The sequence below is a fragment of the Acipenser ruthenus genome, chromosome 24 (assembly GCF_902713425.1).
Source record: "Acipenser ruthenus chromosome 24, fAciRut3.2 maternal haplotype, whole genome shotgun sequence".
Lineage (NCBI taxonomy): Eukaryota > Metazoa > Chordata > Actinopteri > Acipenseriformes > Acipenseridae > Acipenser > Acipenser ruthenus.
This window is the reverse complement of record NC_081212.1, coordinates 12,358,501-12,385,308: the sequence shown is the minus strand read 5'-3', so window position 1 is coordinate 12,385,308 and position 26,808 is coordinate 12,358,501. Positions and strand designations below refer to the sequence as shown.

General features: G+C 43.2%; 1 protein-coding gene across 2 annotated transcripts in view; it reads left to right on the top strand.

The window, feature by feature from the left end:
- Positions 1-25,984, top strand: part of LOC117971998 (enhancer of mRNA-decapping protein 3-like) — a 55,892-nt gene extending 29,908 nt beyond the window's left edge. For both annotated transcript variants that reach the window (XM_058998389.1, XM_058998388.1), the window contains exons 5-7: positions 13,873-14,026; positions 17,847-18,064; positions 20,946-25,984. In XM_058998389.1, coding sequence (XP_058854372.1) covers positions 13,873-14,026; positions 17,847-18,064; positions 20,946-21,280 — 707 coding nt within the window. In that variant the 3' untranslated portion in view covers positions 21,281-25,984. The remainder of the gene's footprint in view (positions 1-13,872; positions 14,027-17,846; positions 18,065-20,945) is intronic.
- Positions 25,985-26,808: the final 824 nt, after the last annotated feature.

Genomic DNA, 26,808 nt, shown 5'->3' with positions numbered 1-26,808 from the left:
CTCAACACCAACAACAAGTTTCACATTGAGTAAGTAAAACAAAAATAATTATATCCTCAGAAGCAGAAAGGTTGAGAACCCCTGCCCTAGACCACGCTGTCTCCCAGTCCGACTGCTCAAACCACTAGACCACACTGCCTCCCAGTCCCTCTGCTCTAACCGCTAGACCATACTGCCTCCCAGTCCCTCCGCTCTAACCACCAGACCACACTGCCTCCCAGTCCCTCCGCTCTAACCACTAGACCACACTGCCTCCCAGACCCTGTGCTTTAACCACTAGACCACACTGCCTCCCAGTCCCTGTGCTTTAACCACTAGACCACTCTGCCTCCCAGTCCATGAGCTGTAACCTGTGTGTCACACTACCTCTTCGTGTCTCAGCTCCGCTATGCCTTGCAGTCTCTCTGCTGTAACTATTTGGCCAGTGTTTCCCCTGTTCTCGTCTCCAGCTGCTAGTTATTAGGAAGAATCAGAGAGGCCCTGGTTTGTTTGCTACTTTAACAAGCTAATCCACCTTTGAACTGCTCTGTCATATTATTTTTTTAAGATCAAAGAAAGCATGGAAACTCTCATATCTCCAAGCGTGTCAAAAAGGCTTGGAGTGCCAGGCCCATCTTCTGAATTACAACACCCAATCACCAGAGCCCTACAACAGAGCATTGTGCAATGTCATGCTTGTACTTTCAGAGCCAAACATAATTAGACCTGGCCCTGGTCCAACCCCGCCTCCCATTTCCATGTATTGGTTTAAGCTCTGTGTTCTTTCTGCTTCCACACAGCATGCCCTGCACGTTATTGCACTCCCGGCTCCCTGATAACCCAGTTGAGCAGGTTAAACCTTGCGTGTGTGCTGCTCACATTAGAGGAGGGGGTTGCTGGCTATGGAATTCTCTCTGCAAACACACCCAGAGGGACTGTCCTAGAAGCAATTGGCACAAAGTACAACAATTTTTGTTTCTTTATCATTTGCAGGTTGCATGTCAGAGAGTAGTTAACTTTATTCCTCTTATCGCAAGTGTATTTGGATTAGGATCTGAACGGCTTTTTCTTGACACATTGTACTACGTTACCTACCATTGTAAAATAATCCATCACACAAATATAAGGCAGCACAAATGACATGATCTCTTTAAGTGGTGTATATGACATTAGTTAGACTTATCAGTTAGTTAGACTTATTAGTTAGATTTATCAACCCGAATGTTCCTACTATCTTTCTTCTTTTGTTCCTTGTCTAAACAAAGGTAAGGCACAATGGCACTGGCTACAGTGCCTTTTTAAACGCACTGTGCTTTGAAACACATTTTTATTTTTAAGTATAAATTGGTAAATAAAGAGTTGGTTTGTGTTCAGGTCCGATGAATCAGGAACAGTAAGCTGTACCAGCACATAATTGTGTGCAGCAAAGATACTCGTTTCATAAACATAACAGAAAGAAAATACAACGTAACTGAAATGGTATTCTACATTCTGTATGGCATGCATGTGTGGGGATACTAATCTGTAACTCTTAAGATAGACTGTGCTGTTTGTATGTAGGCCTATATTTATATTTAAATATAAATAGTGCTTACACTTGCAGTGCATAAAGGTCACGTGATCATAGGCAAGAAAAAATACAATTTTACAAAAGCAAAAAAAAAACCCATTTAATTCAACAGCTTAATGGCACTGTACTGTATACTACCAAGAGCCACAACTGCACAGTGAGAAACAGCAACAAGCTCACAATTTGAATGAATGTAGTAGTTGGGAGGTGTGGGGAGTCTGAAGAAAGTGTTTGTTTGAATGAATTAATTAATGTAGTGTAGGGGGAGGAGTCTGAGGTAAGGGTGTTTGAATGAATGTAGTGTAGGGGGAGGAGTCTGAGGTAAGGGTGTTTGAATGAATGTAGTGTAGGGGAGGAGTCTGAGGTAAGGGTGTTTGAATGAATGGAGTGTAGGGGGAGGAGTCTGAGGTAAGGGTGTTTGAATGAATGGAGTGTAGGGGTGGAGTCTGAGGTAAGGGTGTTTGAATGAATGTAGTGTAGGGGAGGAGTCTCTCTCTCTCTCTCTCTCTCTACACGTGTGTGATGTGCATTCTTGCTGCTGCATCAGGAAGGAAGCACTGCAGCAGGCTCCACCTGTTAGACTGGGTGGTGGCTGTGACCCTGGCTTTGCGTGACAAGAGCTGCTCCTTCAAGCAGCCACTTAAGTTAGCATGCAACTGCACAATGCTTGACTCTGGTCTTCTTACAATTGTGTGACAGTAATGGGTGTATACAAGGCATTTACCTTCCCCTGCAAGTGGAGGGCTGAGGGAATGGGAGGCAGTGTGGGCTATGGTTAGAGCTGAGGGAATGGGAGGCAATGTGGTCTAGTGGTTGAGCAGAGGAACTGGGAGGTAGTGTAGTCTTGTAGTTAGAGCTGTTAACTGGCAATGTAGTCTTGTGGTTAGAGCTGAGGGAATGGGAGGCAGTGTAGTCTTGTGGTTAGAGCTGAGGGAATGGGAGGCAGTGTAGTCTTGTGGTTAGAGCTGAGGGAATGGGAGAGAGTGTGATCTATGGTTACAGCTGAGGGAATGGGAGGCAGTGTGGTCTATGGTTAGAGCTGAGGGAATGGGAGGCAGTGTGGTCTATGGTTAGAGCTGAGGGAATGGGTGGCAGCGTGGGCTATGGTTAGAGCTGAGGGAATGGGAGGCAGTGTGGTCTATGGTTAGAGCTGAGGGAATGGGTGGCAGCGTGGGCTATGGATAGAGCTGAGAGAATAGAAGGCAGTGTGGTCTATGGTTAGAGCTGAGGGAATGGCAGTGTGGTCTTTGGTTAGAGCTGAGGGAATGGGAGGCAATGTGGTCTATGGTTAGAGCTGAGGGAATGGGAGGGAGTGTAGTCTTGTGGTTAGAGCTGAGGGAATGGGAGGCAATGTGGTCTATGGTTAGAGCTGAGGGAATGGGAGGCAGTGTAGTCTTGTGGTTAGAGCTGAGGGAATGGGAGGCAGTGTGGGCTATGGTTAGAGCTGAGGGAATGGGAGGCAGTGTGGGCTATGGTTAGAGCTGAGGGAATGGGAGGCAGTGTAGTCTTGTGGTTAGAGCTGAGGGAATGGGAGGCAGTGTGGGCTATGGTTAGAGCTGAGGGAATGGGAGGCAGTGTGGGCTATGGTTAGAGCTGAGGGAATGGGAGGTAGTGTGGTCTATGGTTAGAGCTGAGGGATTGGCAGTGTGGTCTTTGGTTAGAGCTGAGGGAATGGGAGGCAGTGTGGGCTATGGTTAGAGCTGAGGGAATGGGAGGTAGTGTGGTCTATGGTTAGAGCTGAGGGATTGGCAGTGTGGTCTATGGTTAGAGCTGAGAGAATAGAAGGCAGTGTGGTCTATGGTTAGAGCTGAGGGAATGGGAGGCAATGTGGTCTATGGTTAGAGCTGAGGGAATGGGAGGCAGTGTAGTCTTGTGGTTAGAGCTGAGGGAATGGGAGGCAGTGTGGGCTATGGTTAGAGCTGAGGGAATGGGAGGCAGTGTGGGCTATGGTTAGAGCTGAGGGAATGGGATGCAGTGTGGTCTATGGTTAGAGCTGAGGGATTGGCAGTGTGGTCTTTGGTTAGAGCTGAGGGAATGGGAGGCAGTGTGGGCTATGGTTAGAGCTGAGGGAATGGGAGGCAGTGTGGTCTATGGTTAGAGCTGAGGGATTGGCAGTGTGGTCTATGGTTAGAGCTGAGAGAATAGAAGGCAGTGTGGTCTATGGTTAGAGCTGAGGGAATGGGAGGCAATGTGGTCTATGGTTAGAGCTGAGAGAATGGGAGGCAGTGTGGTCTATGGTTAGAGCTGAGGGAATGGGTGGCAGCGTGGGCTATGGTTAGAGCTGAGGGAATGGGAGGCAGTGTGGTCTATGGTTAGAGCTGAGGGAATGGGTGGCAGCGTGGGCTATGGTTAGAGCTGAGAGAATAGAAGGCAGTGTGGTCTATGGTTAGAGCTGAGGGAATGGCAGTGTGGTCTTTGGTTAGAGCTGAGGGAATGGGAGGCAATGTGGTCTATGGTTAGAGCTGAGGGAATGGGAGGCAGTGTAGTCTTGTGGTTAGAGCTGAGGGAATGGGAGGCAGTGTGGGCTATGGTTAGAGCTGAGGGAATGGGAGGCAGTGTAGTCTTGTGGTTAGAGCTGAGGGAATGGGAGGCAGTGTGGGCTATGGTTAGAGCTGAGGGAATGGGAGGCAGTGTGGGCTATGGTTAGAGCTGAGGGAATGGGAGGCAGTGTGGTCTATGGTTAGAGCTGAGGGATTGGCAGTGTGGTCTTTGGTTAGAGCTGAGGGAATGGGAGGCAGTGTGGGCTATGGTTAGAGCTGAGGGAATGGGAGGTAGTGTGGTCTATGGTTAGAGCTGAGGGATTGGCAGTGTGGTCTATGGTTAGAGCTGAGAGAATAGAAGGCAGTGTGGGCTATGGTTAGAGCTGAGGGAATGGGAGGCAGTGTGGGCTATGGTTAGAGCTGAGGGAATGGGATGCAGTGTGGTCTATGGTTAGAGCTGAGGGATTGGCAGTGTGGTCTTTGGTTAGAGCTGAGGGAATGGGAGGCAGTGTGGGCTATGGTTAGAGCTGAGGGAATGGGAGGCAGTGTGGTCTATGGTTAGAGCTGAGGGATTGGCAGTGTGGTCTATGGTTAGAGCTGAGAGAATAGAAGGCAGTGTGGTCTATGGTTAGAGCTGAGGGAATGGGAGGCAATGTGGTCTATGGTTAGAGCTGAGAGAATGGGAGGCAGTGTGGTCTATGGTTAGAGCTGAGGGATTGGCAGTGTGGGCTATGGTTAGAGCTGAGGGAATGGGAGGCAATGTGGTCTATGGTTAGAGCTGAGGGAATGGGAGGCAGTGTAGTCTTGTGGTTAGAGCTGAGGGAATGGGAGGCAGTGTAGTCTTGTGGTTAGAGCTGAGGGAATGGGAGGCAGTGTGGGCTATGGTTAGAGCTGAGGGAATGGGAGGCAGTGTGGTCTATGGTTAGGGCTGAGGGAACGGGAGGCAGTGTGGGCTATGGTTAGAGCTGATGGATTGGCAGTGTGGTCTTTGGTTAGAGCTGAGGGAATGGGAGGCAATGTGGTCTATGGTTAGAGCTGAGGGAATGGGAGGCAGTGTGGGCTGTGGTTAGAGCTGAGGGATTGGCAGGGTGCTGGGAAGCAGTGAACTGGTTGTTTTATCTCGCGTAGTTCAGCCCTGGTGCCTTATTGACAGAGCCCTGTGGGACTGTTTCTCAGGGGAATGCGCTCTGGGCAGCCCTTTGTGAGAAGTGTTCTGAGGTTTCTTGGCAACCGCAATGAGGTATAAACTTCTTTTGAGGTGGAGCTTAAACAAACAGAGGTGCTAACTCTTTGAAAAAAGAGGGTGGGGGGGCAGTGTACATAAGGACTGCACTGACCAACGATAGACACTAATGTCATGGGACAAGTGAGAGAGAGAGAGGTCTGGTGTTTACTGTAGTGTGGTTTCGTCTGGGAGGGATCTGTTTTAAAGTTGTCCTACTGGGACGACATGAAGTACATTTTTGCAATGTTAAGTACAGGTAATACAAGGAGGCTGGAGAAATGACAGGCTTGTTCCTGTAAAATCACCTGTTTGTTCCCACGGTGATTTATTTTTATAATTTCTCTTTGTTACCGGTTCATGGTTTACAAAGTGACCTTGAAAGAAATAATTGTTCTGCATGTGTCATGTAAGATTGATAGGGAATATGCCATGACCCAACTGAAAGTATCACATTTATTTTATGAGCTATCCTTTGCCTCTTGACCTGCACAAGGGGTGGAGCAAACCTGAGCCACGAGTGAGGTGGAAGAGGTCAGGCTAACGAGTGAAAATGAATCCATATTTGCCAGAACCTGTTCCTCGTTCATTGGTTTGGTGTCACTCTCAAATTGACTCGGTTACTGCCCGCTTTTCATTCTGTTTGTACTCTAAGGGTCTCGATCAGGCTTAAGTATTTGAAAGTGAATGATACATTTTTGCAAACGTTTCACTTTTTGTCTGGTATTTAAATAAATAAATACCGTACTTCAACTGAAAATACAGTAAAATTAGATCCGACTAAAACAAGATAGGTAAACAGTTCGTAAGTGTGCGAGTAATGTTTTTCTCATACTGATTTCATTTTGTACCTATGCATTTTGGAGTGCATGTTCTTTTCTTTGTTAATCTACTTCATTAACACAGCTCACAATACTGTATTTATTTGTTTGTTTATTTTTAAATAAAGGCTACATATTTGATCTTTTTGGGAAGAAACTATATCAGTGTAGTCACTGTAGATAAAGCGTTCTAGGGCCGTAGCCAGCCATGATAAATCACCGGGACATTCATGTATAGTGAGTTACAGTGTCTACCTGAAATCATCTAATAATATTCACAATTAAACTATTGTTAGAGCTGTTAACATTTGCATAAACTGGGTCCGCTAAACTGCAGTTTACAAGCCACTTCCACTAACGATTTAGCATTGGAATAATAAGCTGGATTCGCTAAACTGTGGGCTGCCGGAATGTATTCCTTATTAGGCTGATATCTACTTCTTTAGTCAACATTATTACAGTACTTTGCCGCACCTTGTAAAAAAAAAGTCAATCATCCTTGGTTGTTTGGAAGCCATTCGAACACATTTAACTGGCTATGGTGGTATGACCTGAGTCGTGCAGTGTCGCTGTAGTCTGCAATGACAGGAAACATTTTTGAAGAGCACAGCAGAGGCTATCAGCGGGACTTGGGAATTAATGTGTGCACACAAGGGATGACATGCATTTTATTTCGCGGCAAAACAACTGAACAACGTGTAAGAGCCTAAATAAATAATTGTTACTATGATTTTATCCGAGGCTTGTGCTTCATAGCTGACTATGGGCCTGGTATTGAAGCCACACGGTTATATGGGTTTGTTATCACTGACCTGAACCCAACAGGATGTTGTTGTGTTCTTAACGATTTAGTTCCTGAGAAGAATAGTCGCCGCGGTTATTATTATTGAGGTGTACTTGCCGCTGTTATTGTTTTCTGTAAAACCTTGATACCCTGTCAGTTGAGAAAAGGCTTCATGCAAAGCTTGTTTTATTAACGTTGCCAGAGACCAGCGCTCATAACTGCATTGAAATATTTTCTACATTTGCTTTAAATTCTAAAATTAATAATCAAACCCGGGTAGTAAAAAGAAACCCAGGTCGGGTAATTTAAAACCTCTGGGGGGGGGGGGGGGGGGGCGGAGAAACAGCGATCACCGCAACCCCCTGCAGGCGAGGCAGGACAAGTCATGCACATGCTTCCGCTTTGTGGAAGTAGTTGTCAGCATATAATCTTCTATATCTATGGTTGTCAGTAGGTAGATGCAGAGTCTGCATCATAGGATGACGATGGGCTGTAAGGGTTTAAACGTTTAAATGGTAAATGTGGATTAAAAATGTTTTCGTTTTAAAATTTGTATTATACGTTTAAACGCAACTTAACAGTAAAATATATTATCAAATTATTTTTGCATATTTTCCGCAAAGATATGTTTCCCTTTCTAAGCATTTCCCCTTTAAGGAAATCTGACCTGTTCTTCCACGTGATCACTCTAAATACGTCGTGCATAAATTAAGGACAGACCAGCTTGTGTTATTGTGTATCTCCATCGCATTGCCTTTTTTCTATGGAGTCCGTGTTAACGAGAGCACGGACAGAATCAAAAGAATATTAATGTGGAATTAAGTGCTGTACGAAAAAAATGCATTTGGCAGTAGAACATTAGGCTTGAGATTTACATATTTGAAGGGAAAATGTGCAACTAATGGTTAGTACAGGCCGTGGCGTAACTTTGGTTTCAAAAGTGGAGGAATGGGTGGGGTGGGTGGGTTCTGTAGCTGTTATAAATGAGGCGGGGTATTCTGTAAGGGATAAACAACGAGAAGGGCTGAATCAGTGAAAATAATTCACCGTTCGAGTGCGTTAAATAAATGCAATCATGGAAAATAAATAGAAACCTTTTTAAGGACTTAAAGAATTAGACAACATTGCAGACTATTTTTATCGCTATTACAGCAGTCACTTTGAACAGTACGATCCCAATGTTCACACAGAAGATTTATGGTAGTGAAACCATGGGCATAGCAGTAATACAGAATTGATCAAGTTTAAAACCAAAAGTTATGAAACACGCCTATCTGTTTGCTTTGGATCGCCCCACACTGCACTAAAAAAAAAATACAACCCGTTTTTAAAGTTAACAATACTATTTTTCAATACAATTAGATAAAATAATTCTTAATCCAATGAAGACGAACGCAAACCAAATGGAAAAAGTAGAAGCCTGTAGGTTTACGGTTTTGTGTTGTTCACCTTGCCTGCGGTGTGCATAAGTTAATTTAAAATTAACCTAATTACATTTTTTTTTAAACGGTAAAAACGGAAATCAAAAAAACAAATTGGAATCAGAGCAAAATAACACGAATTCCATAGGGCCCTAGTCTTAGTACTTACTGTACATTATTTCAGTAAAGTGAATAGCCTGTGTGGTTAAGGCACCTCACGGCTCCATTCACGCCACAGTAAAACACTGTAACACATTGGAAAAGAAAAACATGTAGCTACTATTTATTTATTTATTTATTTATTTATAAAAAGAACAGCGAATAATGTCTGTTACAAAGTGAGTACACCTTTTTATTTGTACATTTTATTGTGTGTGTTCAACAGGACATCTGCAATTACAGAACAGCTTTTAGTTATTCAAGCGGGCTGAACCGAGAAGCCGTAAAGAGAGGAACGCTGGGAAATGAAGTCTTTATTTTTTCACGTGAATGTGCAAGCGCTGCTGTGAAAGAGAGGGATGCTGGGAACTAGTATCAGACAACGGCTTTGATTTTTAATGAAAAAAAAAATAAAGGTTTTTGGTTCTGGACATGTGTTGTTTCCTGCCAACAATATACAAGTGAATGAAACTAAAAATGTAGTCTTGTCACTGTGTTTTAAGTTTAATTTAAATAGAGTTGTTTTTTAATGTTTTTTCGAAGTTGGATACACACACTTTTTATGGAGCTTCTGGAGAAATGGTACGTTGTAAAATCGACAATGTTTTTTTATGCTATTAAAATAGATTACATTTTAGTGCTAATTTACACTCCTCCTTTATGCTTTTATGTTTGCCATTGTTTGATTGTATTTAAGTGGATCTATATGGTATGCGCTTTGAATAACAAACCAAGATTAAAATATGACTTAATATTGGAGTATTGGGGGGCGGGGGGGCGGGCTCCCAGCGAAGCTATCATTTAATCACTATAGTGAATTAAATGACTGTGCTCAAAAGACGAGCTTATGAATGTTTGGGAACATATCCTAAATTGACAACATTTTTCACACAAGAAGAAGCTCAGACAGAACGTGTTGGGGAAAGTTCAACGTCTAGTCCTCCGTCAGCTTTGAATTTCGAGGAGGTAGCTGAGACTGGGAAAACTGTTGAGGCTGGATCAGAGGATATTGAGGAAACACAGGACCCGCGAGGTGAGTCGATGACCCAAAGATGTGAAATAGTCAAAACAGGTCCGAAACAAATTCGGATATCGAATTTCCCCAAAATAATGATACAGTTCCCCGACGCTTTACAAAGGAGAGCTATTATATTCATCTTAAAAATGGCGACAAAGTTCTCCAGATTGTGGCTTGTGTATTTCGAGTCGGCAGATAAAATATTTTGGTTTTGTTGTGCTCTTTTTGGAAAACGGGATAATACTATTTCGAAGGATGGCTTCAATGTGTGGAAGTGCCCTCATTCAAGCCTCAAAGAACATGAACCCTCATCTGCACATTTGCGCTGCATGGAGGTGTGGCGTAGTCTGAAAACAGGAATTGGTGAGAATAAAACTGTGGACAGTATCAACATGGAGTTAATCGATATGGAAAGGAATTATTCGAGATCTGTTCTAACGAGAATTGTTAACATAGTTTGTCATTTGGCAGAGTGGAATCTGGACTTTTGTGGAACTACAGAAAAACTACATGATCCTAGCAATTAAAATTTCCTTGGTCAAGTTGAACTTCTGGCAAAATTTGACCCCGTAATGAACGAGCACCTGAGGCAAATTGAGAAAAGAGAAATCGCAGATTATTACCTCAATATCCAAAACGAATTGATTGCTAGAATGGGAAAGCACATCCTTCATTTCATTGCCGAAAGGGTTCATTATGCAAAATATTTTGGTGTGATAATGGACAGCACACCTGACACTAGCCACACTGTGTCAGCTGTGAGCTATCTGTTGGTGCTTCAGTTACAGAACATTTTACTGGATTTCTTGCTGTTGAGGACACACTGGTGAGGCACTATGTGATACTTTTTTAGGACACCTCGAGAACCTGGGAATTAATGTTAATGACTGCAGAGGACAGAGCTAATGGAAACAATATGAAAGGCAAAAAGCAGGGTGTACAAAAAAGAGTGCAAGACATTAACAAAAAGGCTCTGTTCATGGTAGCAGCCACAGCCTGAATCTGGTCATATTGGATGCTGCAAAATCATTGGTGCTGTCTGTGACATTTTTTGGGGTGTTACAGCGTATTTTTGCCGCTGAGGCATGAAGCCTTCCACAAGAGATATCTTCAGGACACTTCATAGTGTGCATTGTTGTATGGCACAATGTTTTGTTTCATATCAGTCGCACAAGCAAACTCTTTGACTCCCACTGTAGGGATGGAAGCTCTTAACGAAATTCAGGCAGTGCTAACATTTCTGCAAGATTTCAGAGAAAATGGGTTTGCATCAGCTCACACATCTGCACGGGAATCGCAGAACAGATCGGGATTAAACTAACATTTCCTGAACAGAGAAGACAAAAGAAGAAATCAATGTTTGATTTATGAATGTCCAGACGAGGTCGCCAACACTCGAGGAGAGCTTAAAGCGAGATTTCTTTTTTCCTCTAATTGATGCCGCCGTAACGAGCCTGAACGAGAGGTTTTCTCAGCTGGATTTTTTTTTACAGTTTGTTTGGTTTTCTTTTTAGCACCAGCGAGATAGGGAAGGCTATATAAAAGTTGCCAACATTTGTCGCACGAAATGGGTGACATCAATAATTAACCCCTGGAGATGTTAAACTACATTTACGCTGAAAAGCTGTTGGATCTGTACCCAAACCTCAGCATCGCATTGCATCTGCTTTTGAGTGTACCTATAACTGTGGCATCGGGAGAGACGCTTCTCGCGTTTTGAAGTTATTGAAGACTTACTTGCGGAATACAATGTCACAGGACTGCCTGAATGGTCTGGCTGAGATTGCCATCGAACATGACATTTGTCGGAAGTTGGACTTCTCCAAAATAATTGAAGACTTTGCCTCTGCTAAAGTAAGGACGGTCCGCTTCTAGTAGGTGATTGGGGTAAGTTTATCACCTTTTAATATTCTTAAGAAATGCATGTTTGTGTTGTGCTGTATATTATTATTATTAGTAGTAATAGTAGTTGTTGATAATGATTAAGTTTTTATTTGTAGTTTATTGGTAGTAAAAGCAGTAGTACCCTTTACGTTTATTTTTGTTTGGGGGGGGGGGGGGGTTAGACTAACGCCGGCCCTGATGCTACGTTCCCGCTAGCTGCTCGCCACAGCGAAATGTTTTTCCTTGTGGCTCAACTATTTTTCCCAAAGTTCACCACGGTGGCAAAGGCTTTGAAAAATGTACTTGTGTAAGACTGCCAGCACATTCAACGTGTGCTGGTAGATGAATCAATACAGACTATTTAGTTTGATTTCATTTTGCCCAATGAAAGCCCTTTAGCTTGATCACATAACATATGGATGCCACAAACGTTGTGTTTGGCGGGAGGACAGACGCTCTAATTAGAAACAGTCAACGGACGGTGCTGCTTTTATAAATAAAAAAATTAATTAAAAACAATAAAAAAAAAAAAAACACATGGCATCCAAACGGGGGAAAAAAATGTTATAAAAAAATTGTACAGACCAATTACCAGAATCATGTTCCGAAAGATGTAGCCCAAGGAACACCAGTCACCCATGTACACACAACTAAAATATGACCGTGATACTAGTCACAGGGAGGTGAAGCAGTCATGGTTTCAAACATACCCTCTGGTCCCGAAAGAACATTTTCACAGACGGCAAGCCAGAAAGACGCAGCTTCAAAAAATCACAGCTAAGTTATGTCAGAATAATGTAAAGGATTATGCAGTACATGAATATCTCGGCAAACCTATTCAGAATTTAGGAAATCTGTAATGATGTTTTTTTCACGTGCGACTAAGTTTGGCATTTATTAAGTGGGAATCAGTAATAGTGCAATTTAAATATAATATTTGTGTATTGTAAATGGTAGGGGCGGGCAGTTAAATGTCTATGTGTTTTTAAATAAAATACACATGTTTTTGCCTTGCTGAAAAAGTATGTTTATAACTTGTTTATAGTATTGTTAAATGGCTAAAGTTTTTCCAGCGTGGCTAAAAAATGTTGTTACTTTAGCCACAGAGGCAAACTAAATGAAAGTCTGAGAGGGAACGTAGTTCTGGTGTAATGATAAAGATCTGCAGTGGTGTTGGTTGTTACAGAGCTGTGTATCGGGGGCGCATCCACGATCTAGTGTCATCCGTCAACGGGGGAATGTGCTAATAAAGTTCAGTGAAGTTCAGTCTCGTCTCCGTGTTGCATACGTTACACGCACCAAACTAAAGAACATGCTGTCGCAACCAACCCATTGAAGAGTATTGAGAGCTGAAAAAAGTATTTTAAGCAAACCAATTTCTCACATAAAGGAATAATCAACAATGTTTCACAGGATTATTATTATTATTATTTGGCTGTTGCGCACACTGAAAAAAAACGTCATTTTTCCAGGTAACAACATAACGGCCCGTTACACTCAACAGCGCTGGCTTGAACCCTGCTCAGTGCGCTGCTTATGAGAACCACAAAGATTGTGTCTGAGACATACGAGCTGTTCAGCAAAGCTCGGCTTCAAGGCGGTTCAACGTTGCGTGGTAACCAAGCCTGCTGTAGAGAAGCAGCAGGTCTTGCTCGTGGCAGCAGCAGACAGGGACTCGTTAGGACCTGTGCATGAGTTTACATCCTGACAACTTGAGAGGCGGACCAAGACACAGAAGTGCACAGTCAACGAGGGGAACAGAACAAAACAATACGCCTAGTACTCCCTACATATATTGATATGACACACAAATCAGGCTGTGATACATTCTAGAAGTGACAGTGTTTGTTAGTGCTCTTACCCTGCAGGTGAGAGGAAGGGCCTGCAAAGATCCAGCAGCTCCTTCAACACGAAAGCTGGCCTGGGGCTAGGCATGTACTTTTAGCATTTCCTTTTTTTTCCTTTAAGAATGAAACCTTTGTTTGTGTAAACAGCAAGGGAGTTTCGGTGCTGCAGGCATAGCTTATACTCCCTCCTCTGTGTTGGAACAAAGCTCCCAGATCTCAGCGACACATGTACCAAAGAACAGGGAGAAAACACCTTGCTTTACTTACCCCTGATTGGTACAGTGACAGCTGCTTTAGCAGGGCTAGATGGGTGAGTTCTGTACAACTGCGTTGAGTCCATTCAGAAAAACAGTGGTTACCCAAGTATTTTAAAGCTTTTTTTTTTGTTTTTTGCATCTGCATTATGATAGTCACAACAAAGATCATAATCACTTATACAAAGTTATCCATTCAAAATAGACCTGGCTTTCATTTTTTTTATACACCACACTGATAAAATACAGAACCAGTCTTGTATATGTACTTAGATATTACACACCTTATTATGTCACAGAGCCTAGAGTTGGTTAAAGCTGAGAGTCAGTGGGGCCCAGTGGATATTTCAGAGACTAGGGGACAGTTGTTTCACCCAAAAGCCCACACTCATGACCCTGGTTGCTCAATACTTCAACTCTGTGTCCCTTTCAGACGCTGGCCTGGTGGTTCCCAGTATCTCCTATGAGCTGCTCAAGAAGCTGCTGTGTGTGGCGGAGCGGCACGGGCTCACGCTGGAGCGGAGGCTGGAGATGGCGGGTGTGTGCGCCAGTCAGATGGCTCTGACCCTGCTGGGGGGTCCCAACCGGTAAGATCAGTGAGGGAACTGCTTCACAGAACCTCAGCACTGCACAAACCACAGTGACGGACACAGTCATCAGAGTGGCATGCAATAGAACTGGTCCATCTGTTTTCCTTTGAACTGTTGTTCCCAAGCTTTCTCCTGCCAACTACTTCAGGTGCAACTCGTGCAGCACACATTCTCCATTCGGATCCGTCCCTTCCAATATGCACACCCAATTCTCAGCGTTTTGTATTGCGTAGATTCTGATGTTCGGATGCCTCGAAACCCTCAATCAGTGCTTTGTGCTCAGAAAATGAATGGCAGCTATTTAACAGAGAACTCAAACTCTGTTAAATAGACTTGGTGTGTTGCCTGTGCTCCTTACTGCTATGGATCTAGGTATTGAATCGCTGAGACTGCGGAGCTAGCAAGTATGAGCCCACTAGTGTACAGAGCAATAAAACACTCTGCATCAGCACTGGTGTGGGGCTGTTTATTACTAACTATGGGACAGACACCCACTCTGTGAAAGACACCCGGGCATTCATTCATTCATTCATTCATTCATTCATTCATTCAGCCCAAGGCAACAATCTTCCAACAATACATCACCTTGTCACATGAAGCCTCAATTCAAACCAATTTGCACACTTTAATTAATATTTGTGTTGGGTGTCAATCTGTTTAAACAGAGGTGGGCATTTACCTAAGAAACAGAACCGATGGCAACAAGAGGCTGAAGCTGCCGTTGAGCTTCTATGAGACCAAGTTAACTGTCGGCTACACCTGCAAGCTAACTTTCTTCAGACAACAATCTGGGTCTGCTTTTTTTTCTATAATACTATAGGTATTATTTTATACATTTATTTTGTGTGGCTAGACCGCTCAGTCTCCATAAGCACTGTGCTGTGCTGTACCAGCCCTGATTTCAGGCTTCATTGCTGTCAGCCCCTGGTTGATCACACATGTTAATCTGAGCACCCTTAATTAAACAACGCCTGGGAAGTGAACAACAGAGTTAATCAGATTACATTTAAACAATAGTGTCCTGTTGGACAAATGTCGTGCTCCAGTGGAGGAGGGAGCGATAGTGTCTCTGCTCCTTGGGAGCACTGTGCTTATTTATTTATTTATTTATTTATTTATTTATTGTCAGGTTTTATTTAAATACTGACAGGAGATAAAGCAGCCGTTTCTATCCACACAGAGAATAGTTGTTCCCCTAGTTATATCCATACAGAGAATACTTTCCCCAGGTTTTCTAACACACACAAAGAGTTCATTGAATTGCCACTTTCTAGTGTTGATGACGAAGGCTCCTTGGAGCGCTTAAGCCACTCTACTAGCCTGTTTTCAAATGTGACACTTGCTGCAGTGATAACCAAGGCATTCAAGCCATGTTCTTAACTTTCCTTTGGAACACATTGGTGCTTGAGGAAACTGCAGCCATACAGTGCTGTAACTGCATGAAATAAACAAAGCAAGAGCATAACTAAAAGTTCCCTTTCAAGTACAAAATGTAGCCATTACCATATGGGTGCTTACCTTCGAAATCTGAATAAGATATATCAAAGCTGCTCGACAATATTAAAACAGCCGCTTTATTAGTTTTTACTAATTCTGCGTATTTGTGCACTACAGCCTGGTGTTTGTTACGTCCCACTGCGGACTTCCCATGGATCCAGCAACACAAGTTGGCTGACTTTGTCCTCTGCCCCCGGCTGGAGTTATTTATTTCTCGTTTTGGCTTAGGCAGTTTGTATATTTTATGCAATTGTTACAATTGCTGTATTTCTTTGAATTAGTTTTTTTCTGTTTTCACAGAGACTAAGCGTAGCCCGTCTGCAGCGTGGTGCTGTGAGCACACGTGTAGCGCCAGCGGCTGCTGGGCTCAGCAGCACTGTGTAGGACCAAGATAATTGCTTCGGTTGTGGTTGCTTGCAACCTCTCCAACGATACAGTTGGCGACGCCTAATCAGGATACTGATAATCAGGATTTCTGCTTTAAATGGCATACAACTCTGGGAGGCGGCTCTTCCCAATGCTATTTATGTCGTTTAATTGGGACGTCACTTTTTTTTAAAAATTGGGATACAGTATTTTCAAATGATGAACAGAGATCACTTTTGAGAGCAGGACAGGTACGCGTAGCACAGTGCAGTGAGTATGTGATTACACTGTGACTTGCGTAAATTGCGTAAACCTTGAAGGCGCTGGAGTCTTCTGTGGTTTCTCAGGCTGCTGTTGCAAAGAAAGTTGGCGTGTCAACATCGCAGGTGTTTAGAAATAAAAAAAAACTATTGATTAAATTATGTATTTAGCATTTAATCGTAATATGATTTGATTTTATTATTTCTTTTTATTTAGAAACAAAAAAGTGTGACCTAAGGTTGTTTCAAGTGAAATGCTAGGCCGGCACTGAAGCGCTATAGTGGGCGTGGATTGAAAGTCAACATCCCACGTGACCTGTATACCAGGCATGTTGGCCTGTATACACGCTTTTATTCCACACCCCATGGCTCTGTGTCAAGGGACACCGGTTGATGCACACGGGAAAGTAGCCCACACAGGAAACTGTCTTCATGGTCTTTCTCATCTTCCTCTTCCTCTACCTCTTCTTCTTCCTCTTCTTCTGCTTCTCCTTCTCCTCCCACGAGGAAGACGAGTCGCCGTTCCAAGCGGTCGGTGGAATCGGAGCAGATGGAAAAGCTCTGGGCAGCTGTTTCCCACCAAGGAACGGTTCTCACAGAATTACTGAGTGAACGTTCGGCACCGCCTGCCCTGCATGTCCCCTTGGGGCTCAGGGTGCTACAAGCTCAGATTGGCAACAGGAGGACATACTGTCCATCGGTGCCTCTGATAAGGTGGGCGAACAGGAGCTGATGTTCCCGTCTGAGGACGTGGAGTCAGACAGCACGTCCCCTGCGGTTGACAAGACAAAAAGTTGGAGGCAGTCCGAACAATTTGTCTGCTATGGGGCGAGGTCCCATGGTCAAGCCCTGTCTAAGCAGCAGCTGTCTGAGTGGATAGCAGACACAGTCAAGACTGTTTATGAGCTTGCCAACTTGCCCCCTCCAGAAAAACTCGGCCCACCAGGGGCATGGCTACTTCGTGGGCTTTATTCCAGGGTGCATCTGTCGCAGATATTTGCTATGCAGCGGTGTAGGCTTACTCCCATACCTTTATTAGGTTCTACAGATTTAATGTCGTGGATCCTCAAAACCCTGGTTTTGGAACTAGAGTGTTAAGGGCAGCTTCTCAGTCGACACTTACAGTAGAGACATAGAGGTGAGTTTCTTCCTCAATTTTTTAGTCCTCGCTACTTGTTACTGGGGTTCCGTATTGTAACACACAAGGCAGCCTCTGTTTAGCCTGTAGCATTCCAGTCATTCTGCAATATTGCCCTTGTGACAGCTTTGATATACTCACCCATACGGTAATGGTTACATTTTGTGCTTGATAGGGAACATTAGGTTATTGTCAGAACCCTGGTTCCCTGAAATATAAATGTAACCATTAACCTTCAAGATCGCTGCGTCCATGATTGCAGCAGCCTTACGGAAAGATGCCGTTGAGTTCTGTGACTGCAGTGCTTTTACGTCCTCGGGGACGGGCCATGTCCACGTCTCAGGCTCGTCGAGCAGCTTTGATATATCTTATTCAGGTTTTGGGTCTTTCGAAGGTAATGGTTATGTTTCTGTTTCAGGAAACCAGGGTTATGATAATAACTTAACGATCTTCAACACAGCCATAATAATGTTGCTAATAAGGCTTGTATCACTCCCATTAAATTGATGTGGCAGATTATGTACTAACCTGTTAATTTAAATATTCTTTTTTTAAGGCTCACCCCTAAGAATGTGCACCAGCGCCCCACGGTGGCCTTGCTGTGTGGCCCCCACGTGCAGGGCGCTCAGGGCATCAGCTGCGGACGCCACCTCGCCAACCACGAGGTCCATGTCATCCTCTTCCTGCCCAACTTCGTCAAGATGCTGGAGTCCATCACCAACGAGCTAATGCTCTTCAGCAAGACTGGCGGCAAGCAGGTCTCCAGTGTGAAAGGTACTGGGGCAGCATCGGGCAATTAGGCGAAAAGGATCTTAAGGGGCTTGGTGGAGATTGTAGGCTTAGTTACACATGGTCTCCGAGCGGGGCAGCTTGGGTGATTGAGCATGCCTACTTCCTATAAAGAGGACATAATAAGGGCATATCTAATATTTGAGTCTGGAAGCTAGATGGGGCTGTGTGTTATAGAGCAGTGTAGACTTGTCCTGTGTGCTCAGGCAGAGTTGTTCCTCTGCTCTTTTAACCAGGGAATGGAATCCCTTCACTGGCTGACTGCCAAGTTACGCTGAGTAGTTCCATTTCCCTTTGAGTAACGCTGGTGGCTCTTCAAATCCAGTATATCAATTGTGCAGTTGCTGAAAACTGCTTTGAAACATGTAATGCAATATTGCCACCTGCTGGTATAAAAAAAATGACTATCAGCCAGAGTTAGAAGTTTGAGTCCTGCACCCAGAATCCATTAAGTGTAAATTTAAATGACCAGGAGCTGGGACTTTAAACAATCAGACTCCTGAAAATGGGTTCTTTCCCTATAGCTTTGTGCGCTTGGAATTGGAATTGATTAAAAGGGAATGGAAAATGGAGATGGAATTGACCCCAACCCTGTTTGCGATGTTTTGCATGTGCAGAATTTAAAGACTGAAATGGAAAAAATAATATTGAGAATTCATGGAAACTGGAAACTGAGGTAAAAACACTGAAGAGCCTACTAAATCTTGCTAGGAGAAGGGAAATCTGAGAAGAGCGCTAAAAACCAGAAAACAGCCTTTTTCCTAATGGTATATAGGCTGGTGAACTCTTTTTATAAAAGACTGCATTCTTTTTTTATTTTTGGTTTTTGCTCTCTGTAGTTTAAAATTCACATTCATAATGCTTATGTCGGCTCTTCCTGCATTGTTCACGTGAAAATATGCTGTGAACTCTGCTGGGGTCGCTCCCGATTACTTCAGGTTTGATTGGTTATATATATATATATATATATATATATATATATATATATATATAAAAAATAAATCCCAGGGTGGCGTGACACATTTAGCAACATCAATTCAGTTGTCAACAAGAATTGGTAATACAAATTGCTTTTGTAGACCTATCTGGTGTTAGGTGAAACTCATTCATGCTGTGATGACAAATGCGATCAGCCTGATTGCTAAAATTCCTGGCACCTGGTCATTTCTAACAAACTAGTGCATTTAAACAAGGTGAGTTCTGAAAGCCAGGACTGGGTGCTGTATGAGTAACCCTTCAGCCCTACGTCTAACTTCCATGTTTGTCATTTAGTTTTCCAGATTGTAGGTCCCTACCCTTCCCCTCTCCCTCCCAAGTACACTGATCCCTCTTTACCACTGGCACATCCAAGCTGCGAGGGCCCCAGGCCCTTACGGTATGGGTGCTTTTCCACTGGCTATTTGTCTATCCGAGTGAGAACCAAACCGTGAAACTCTGGCCGTGCAACACATCTGTATCTAACTCCGAGCTGAGCAGGGCCAGGGGCGGGGTTAATGGTTTTTATCATTACATTCTGTCAGTCAGTACACTTCAGTCAGGAAATCTAATTTAAGACAAAATCTGATTACATATGTCATGGAGAGTTTGAAAGAAGCAAGCATGAGAAATCGATAACCTTACCTTTTTTTATCGTACGTTGTCTACACCACCCAGGCACTGCCAAGAAAAGGCCGTCCCTCAAAACTCAGCGCACAAACAAGGAGACTTGTGAGAGAAGCCACAGAGAGGCCAACAATCACTTTGAAGGAGCTACAGAGTTCACTGGCTGGGAGTGGAGTAATGGTGCACCAGTCAACCATATCAAGAGCTCTGCATAACACTGGCCTGTATGGGAGGGTGGCAAGAAAGAAGCTGTTACTCAAAAAGTACCATCTGAAAGTACATCTGGAGTTTGCCAGAAAGCATGAGAGTGACCAAGCTGCGATGTGGGAAAAGGTTTTGTGGTCAGATGAGACCAAGATAGAGCTTTCTGGCCAAAACTCAAAGCGCTGTGTGTGGCACAAACCTAACACTGCCCATGCCTCAAGACACACCATCCCTACAGTGAAGTATGGTGGTGGCAGCATCATGCTGTGGGGATGCTTGTCATCAGCAGGGACTGGGCATCTTGTTAAAATTGAAGGAAGAATGGATGGAGCAAAATACAGGGAAATACTGCAAGAGAACCTGCTTCAGTCCGCTAAAAAACTGAAGCTTGGGAGGAAATTCACCTTTCAGCAGGACAATGATCCCAAGCACAAGGCCAAAGCAACATTGGAGTGGCTGGAACAATGCAGGAAGAGCTGGCATAAGCTTTATGAATTTGAATTTTAAACTACAGAGATCAAAAATATAATAAAAAAAGAATGGGGTCTTTTATAAAAAAAAGACAGAGTTCACCAGCCTATATACCATTAGGGAAAAGGCTGTTTTCTGGTTTTCAGCGCTCAGATTTCCCTTCTCCGAGCAAGATTCTGTGTTAGTAGGCTCTTCAGTGTTTTTACCTCTTTCCAGTTTCCATTAATTCTCAATATTCTTTTTTCCATTTCAGTCTTTAAATTCTGCACATGCAAAACATTGCAAACAAGGTTGGGGTCAATTCCATCTCCATTTCCCATTGCCTTTTAATCAATTCCAATTCCAAGTGCACAAAGCCATAGGGAAATAACCCATTTTCAGTAGCACGGCTCGGTCTCTGCAGTGGTAAAACATCTTGGCTCCTCCTAAACCCGGCGTGGCTTCGTTCTACAGTGTAAAAGCGGTATTATAGCAATGCTACAACAGATAAAATATATGTAGGATATTATTTGCCTGTGACAATAAAGTGTTAATGCCACGTGACTTTTAACTGTGAGTTCACTGTTTTATTTTTGATTTTCCCCTGTAGATTTGCCAGATAGCCCAGTGGACCTGGTAATAAACTGCCTGGACTGCCACGAGAACGCCTTCCTGCAAGACCAGGCGTGGTATCGGGCGGCCGTGGACTGGGCCAATCAGAACCGTGCTCCAGTGCTGAGCATCGATCCGCCAGTGAACACACGAGAGCAGGTCGTGGATGCCAAGTGGTCCCTGTGTCTCGGCCTGCCCTTGCCCCTTGCCGAAAGCGCGGGCCGCGTCTACCTCTGTGACATCGGCATCCCTCGCCACATCTTTCAGGAGGTCGGCATCAACTACCACTCCCCCTTCGGCTGCAAGTTCAGCATCCCCTTACACTCCGCCTAGCACCGTCCTGGCCTTCCCCAGCCCTCTGCTTTCCAACGGGACAGCGGCCAGATCAATAAACGGCCTTCAAAACAACCAGAAAGAAAGATGTTGAAAGTTTGTCTCCAGCATTGAAACTGTCTCCATGGTCTCTGCCATGCTCAGATGGAGATTAAGCAAAGGGTTTTGTTGAGCCGTTCTCTCGAGATTCTAGCCCTGTTAATGTGTGCCATCAAAAGGAGCAAGGATGAAAAGGAATTGCATTTATAGAAAGACTATTAAGCTGTTTGAGCATTAATGCAGCAAACACTAGTTACAGTTGTTATGTTGTGAAGGCATGACTGAGGCAGGTGATTAGAAAGGACTACTTGCACTCAAGTTTAAATGGGGACTTTATATATATATATTTTTTTTGTTAGTCTGAAAGTGAAATGATGCTATGGAGAGGTGAGGGAAGATGTTGGAACTTGAATAGGCTGAAAAACAAATAGCAAAAGTATTGTTTCAGTGCACTGGAAGCTGTATTCCATCCACCCTACACAGCGCTGGAGTCTTCAACAGACATGGTTGTTACTCAGTGTATTCATGTAGGAATGTTTTCCCCCAGCCCTGGCACTGGTTCACTGATTCTGACATGGCATATTTGCTATATAGGTACTATGAAATGTTTTAGTCAGAACAAGAAGCCTAAACAGCAAAGAATAGGATCACTTTCAATCACTGCAATCTCTGAATCGAGTGTGCTGTGACCCTAGGCAGTGTTATAAGCGAGTGTGCTGTGACCCTGGGCAGTGTTATAAGCGAGTTTGCTGTGACCCTGGGCAGTGTTATAAACGAGTGTGCTGTGACCTGCTAGGCTACAATGCGCTGCTCAGATGTTCTTCTGATTCTTGACGCCCACATTACTTCAGAATATGGGGAGCGAGGGAGAGACACTGGCCTGCTGAACGGTTCTTGGCATTGCTGTTTATAGCTCTCCCTGTTAGACAGGAACATTTCATGGTACCTTTTATAAGCAAAACGGATCATTTTCTGCTTTCTTTAGGAACTAGCCCTGAGAGGTTTAAAAATCCTCTAAATTCCCTCTGATACAGACTGACTTGCGTTTGTGTGATATGTAAGAGCACTGATGACAGGCTTTTTTTTGTGCTGACTTGTGGTATCGTGGCACATAGATCATATTAATCTTTCAAGTGCTGCTGTTTGTAGAGTCCCTGTATTTTTTTTTTCTTCCATACCCAGATTAATACTGTGGAATGTACAGTGATTCCCTAATACAATTTGTTTCATCTCTACAAAGCACATATTGATGTAACGATAGTGCAGTATGAAGGATTGTGCAGAATTAATTCAATCCATGTCAGGCATAACACATGCTGCCAAAGCTCCATTTAATAAACATAATTCAAAGCAAAAAGCAAAGGTATGTCCTCCTGCATAGTAAAAATCGCCATTCTAAGATATCTCTTCATTACGTTGCTGGTACACATTTTTAATGCTAATGGAAACAGTGAACAAAATGACAATTATTACCAATTGAAGATAATGATATGAACCAGTGCCATTTGAGAATGAGGGACCAGAGCACTTGACTGGGCTTATTGTACCAAGTGTCTGTTAGGAAGTACATCCAGCACTCTTTGATATGGAATGTCCTTAAAATAAACTTTAAGGCGCTACTGCAGTGGTTCCAAGAAACTCAATGTATTTAACATAATCCTGATTTAGTTTTTATATTTGTATTCCCTTACTCGTGTCATAAACCATGATCCCTGAAGGATGGTGCTGTGATTGGAATGGGTTGTGTGTTGTGGGAACATGAACTCAATAGATAAGACAAACCCTCTTTCCAGAGTGAAAATCGAGAAATCTGCTGGGTTTTGTTCCACAGATTTATGACCCTTGATCTGTGATAAAAATATCAAGACAAAACAGGATGGAGCAAAGGTAGAATAAAGTGTTTCATGTAAACGCTGGCAGGTGTTCTGGGACCCTTCAACTTATAACTACTGCCTGCCTGCTAAATTCCACCTGGGTCACCTATTGCATCACCGTAATGGCTGTCTTTAAACAACTGGCTTGAGCCTTAACTTAGTGAAGAGTATCTTACTGGCAGAACCTACACATCTTCCTAAAATAACTTGAGACAATTTATTATACATAGCTCAGTAGCAGGGTATCTGAGCTCCAACACATCTAATACAGTGAACAGTGCACTGGGATCTAAGATCAATCACATTCGGTACTTAGTCACAGACCTCTGTTTAAGGGACATGTGCTTCCAATATGCAGGCAGTAGGGCACTGTGCTGTTCTATTATGACACTTCAAGGGAAAACTTTCAAGAAACAAAGTAGACAAACGTTTCAGCTAATGCCTCCTTCAGTGTCTAGGGATCTATTTCAACTAATGCCTTCATCAGTGTCTAGGGATCTATTTCAGCTAATGCCTTCATCAATCTGTAGGGATCTATTTCAGCTAATGCCTTCATCAATGTCTAGGGATCTATTTATTTTTCTGATGAACAGATCTTGCAGTACCGTAGGTAATTATTAAAATAATTTCAAACATTCAGTAATAATTTATATGGTACTACATCTAAGGCACCTGCTGTATGGACTAAATGAATGTGTGAAAAAGCCATTGAAGGAGAGCAGTCTCCATTATGTTTCAACACCCTAACGAATGTTAGCCTCGTCTCTTCAGGTATGGGGTCTGGTCTTATTGAAAGGTAGTCACGTTTATTTGTGTAGGGAACAAACAGCAGTGTTGAAGATCCAGTTTGCATTCCATATATAATGGTGCATGGTGGCGTGCTTGTGCAAAAAAGGGCAAGGATACAGAAGTAATAAGGGGTTTACTTAGAGGATCTTTCCATAATCTGTGTTGAAACAGATGAGATTTATCAATAGGACTGATCCATACTGGGGATGTGTTTAAATTGGAACTGTTAAGTGCCAGATATAAATGAGTGTGTTTTGTAAGACAAAACCACTTCATGACTGCGAAAGCATAACTGCACCTGTCATCATTGCCTTTTGGCAGTGTTGTCCGATGCACACATTCACGCACAATGGACCACAAAGCTACTGGGATAGCCTCTCCATCACAGTATAAAACATGAAACTAATGGAGATCCCCAAACTATTTTAAAAGCGGCCTGTAAAGTGGATTTTCCTGGGATTGGTGTTTTTTTTTTTTTTGCTTTTGAAAAGGGACACACACAGACGATCCAAGTGGCCATCCATTGGGACTGCACTGGCCCATCAGTTTCTTCAGCCCCCAGTATCACAGCAAAGGAACGGGTGAGAGGGCAGCCCTGCAGTCGAACTTTCTGTGTTGTGCCCTGCTGATTGCCTTTGGACAGTGTTACAGGGCCTGCAAGGTCCCAATCAGACAGGGCACTGAGAGACTGAGGCTACATTTCCATCTGCACCACAGAACCGGCTGGGAAGTGCATCAAATCTTTTTCCACTATACAATCGCCTGTTTATCTACATGGTCCATGCTTTCTTCTTTTCAAATTGGATTGACGGTTCCAATTCAGACCAGTTTTTGATTTTGTACTTATGATACTGATGGATCAAACAGGATTTCAGATGTCTTTCAATTCAGTCCAGATGGCAGATTAAAATGTAGCATGAAAAGCCTGATTAGGTTGTCTTTGGGCTTGGCGGATTGTGAACTGTATGTTACTGCGGTCATGATTCAGTAATGTCAGTACACGCCCAAAACCACCTTTTATTCCACAGTGGATTCAAATGTCTTATTTCAGGGGCCAGTGCTGATATCCGCACCCCCCTAAAGAGGTTTAAAAATGAAACTGGATCCAGACCATTTCCATTACATAGGAGGTAGTGCTCATGGGACAAATCTGGATTTTTTTCATGAACGTTCAATTTAAGGCCACAGTGGTCATGTCACTGTTTATCAAGTGACTACATCGGCATTTTGTTATTGTTATTGTATTCTGTTTGAAGAAAAACAAATTTCAAAGATAATTTAGTAGGTTCAGTTGTACTGAGATTTTCCAGCTACTACTGTTGGCATGCATAAGGTTAAAAAATAGGATTGTTTTTGTTTTTCACAGATCCAGTGTTTGTCTCAGCACCGATATGAGGAGTCTTAAGGTCTGTGAAGAACTCCTCTGATACACTCCGTTCATGTTGCTGGCTGAGGGCAAGAACAGCGTAACTAGTTCACATTTGTTTATATTAAAATGAAATATTCAGATCTCAAGTATTGGGTTTGTTACCTGCTGCGCTGTTGCATTTAGCCAGCTACGTTAGCTTTGTTATTTTGTGTATTTGTTGTCCTGTTTGGCACAGTTGGGCAGCTCTGTTGTGCAGTGTCATCTAAAGGTTTCTGTTACTGTGCTCGTTTTGGATGCAGAATGCAATGAGCGCCCCTCCCTGATAGCTCAAAGTGCTTTCCCTTGCTTGTTCTGCTTCGTGGAGAATGAGTTGCTTCCCCGGTGGGAGCCGGGGCACTTTTGAGGAAGTCGGAGGCCCTCCAGTGTGGTGAGAGGCAAGTTAATCAGGGTTTGGATGCCAGACACTTGCGAAAATGAGGATTTCCTTTTGATATTCTCTTCAATGAAAATAGTATTTGTAATATTTCTTTACCGAATAAAAAAGATGAATTGGAATAAGGTATACAGTGGACCCTAAAGCTTTAATCATGTTTTTCCAAAATGTGTGATTAAATAAAGGATACATTGGTTTGAGTGGCGTATCAGATTTTTGGGGCAAGGCCCTGAGTCCGCAGGTTTGCACCCTACTGGACCAGTGGACAGACTTGTGTAGAAGTGCTTGAATAAGGCAGTTAAAGGTTCTATGTAATGAGATGTCTGGCAGCTCCAGTACTGCCTGACACTTGTGGATTTTAATGTCATATTCTTAATGTATTTACTTCAACACAAGGACTTGATTATAAATTACTGGACCTTGCGAACCCTGTCAGATGTACATTTTAAATGTTGCAGAACTGTGGTGTGAATTTGTCCTTAAATGTCATCCCAGTGTATACCACTACACATCACTTTCAACAAAGAAGGCAAGGTCCAGTATTTTGAACTATCAGTGCTTCAACAGCATGGAGAATGTATTTTCTCAACAGTATGATATGGCAGTGGTTGAGACTACTGTTATGAATTTCATGAATACCACATTCCTTTTAATAAATCAAATCATACTTGGGTGGAAAAAAACCATTGCAATCCCAGAAGTCCAATAACTCCGTAATTATCCAGCTCGCTCAGCTCCTTAATACTGCCCCACATTCTATTATGCACACGATATTTCCACCCCCAGTAAACGCTGGCCTTCAGAGCGGAATGCCAACCCTATACTGTATACCTCTAAAATTGTTTTCTTTTTACGTCAAAGTGCTTGGAATAAAACTTTGATGGCCTTTTATGTCCATGTATTCTGCCTTGTACACTTTGGGTGTATTTATAAAGTATCATCCACCTGCTGGAGGAAAGAAAAAAGCCAGAAACCCCAAAATGAAAATGAACTACAGTTTTGCTTTTTGGTCAATAACTATGTG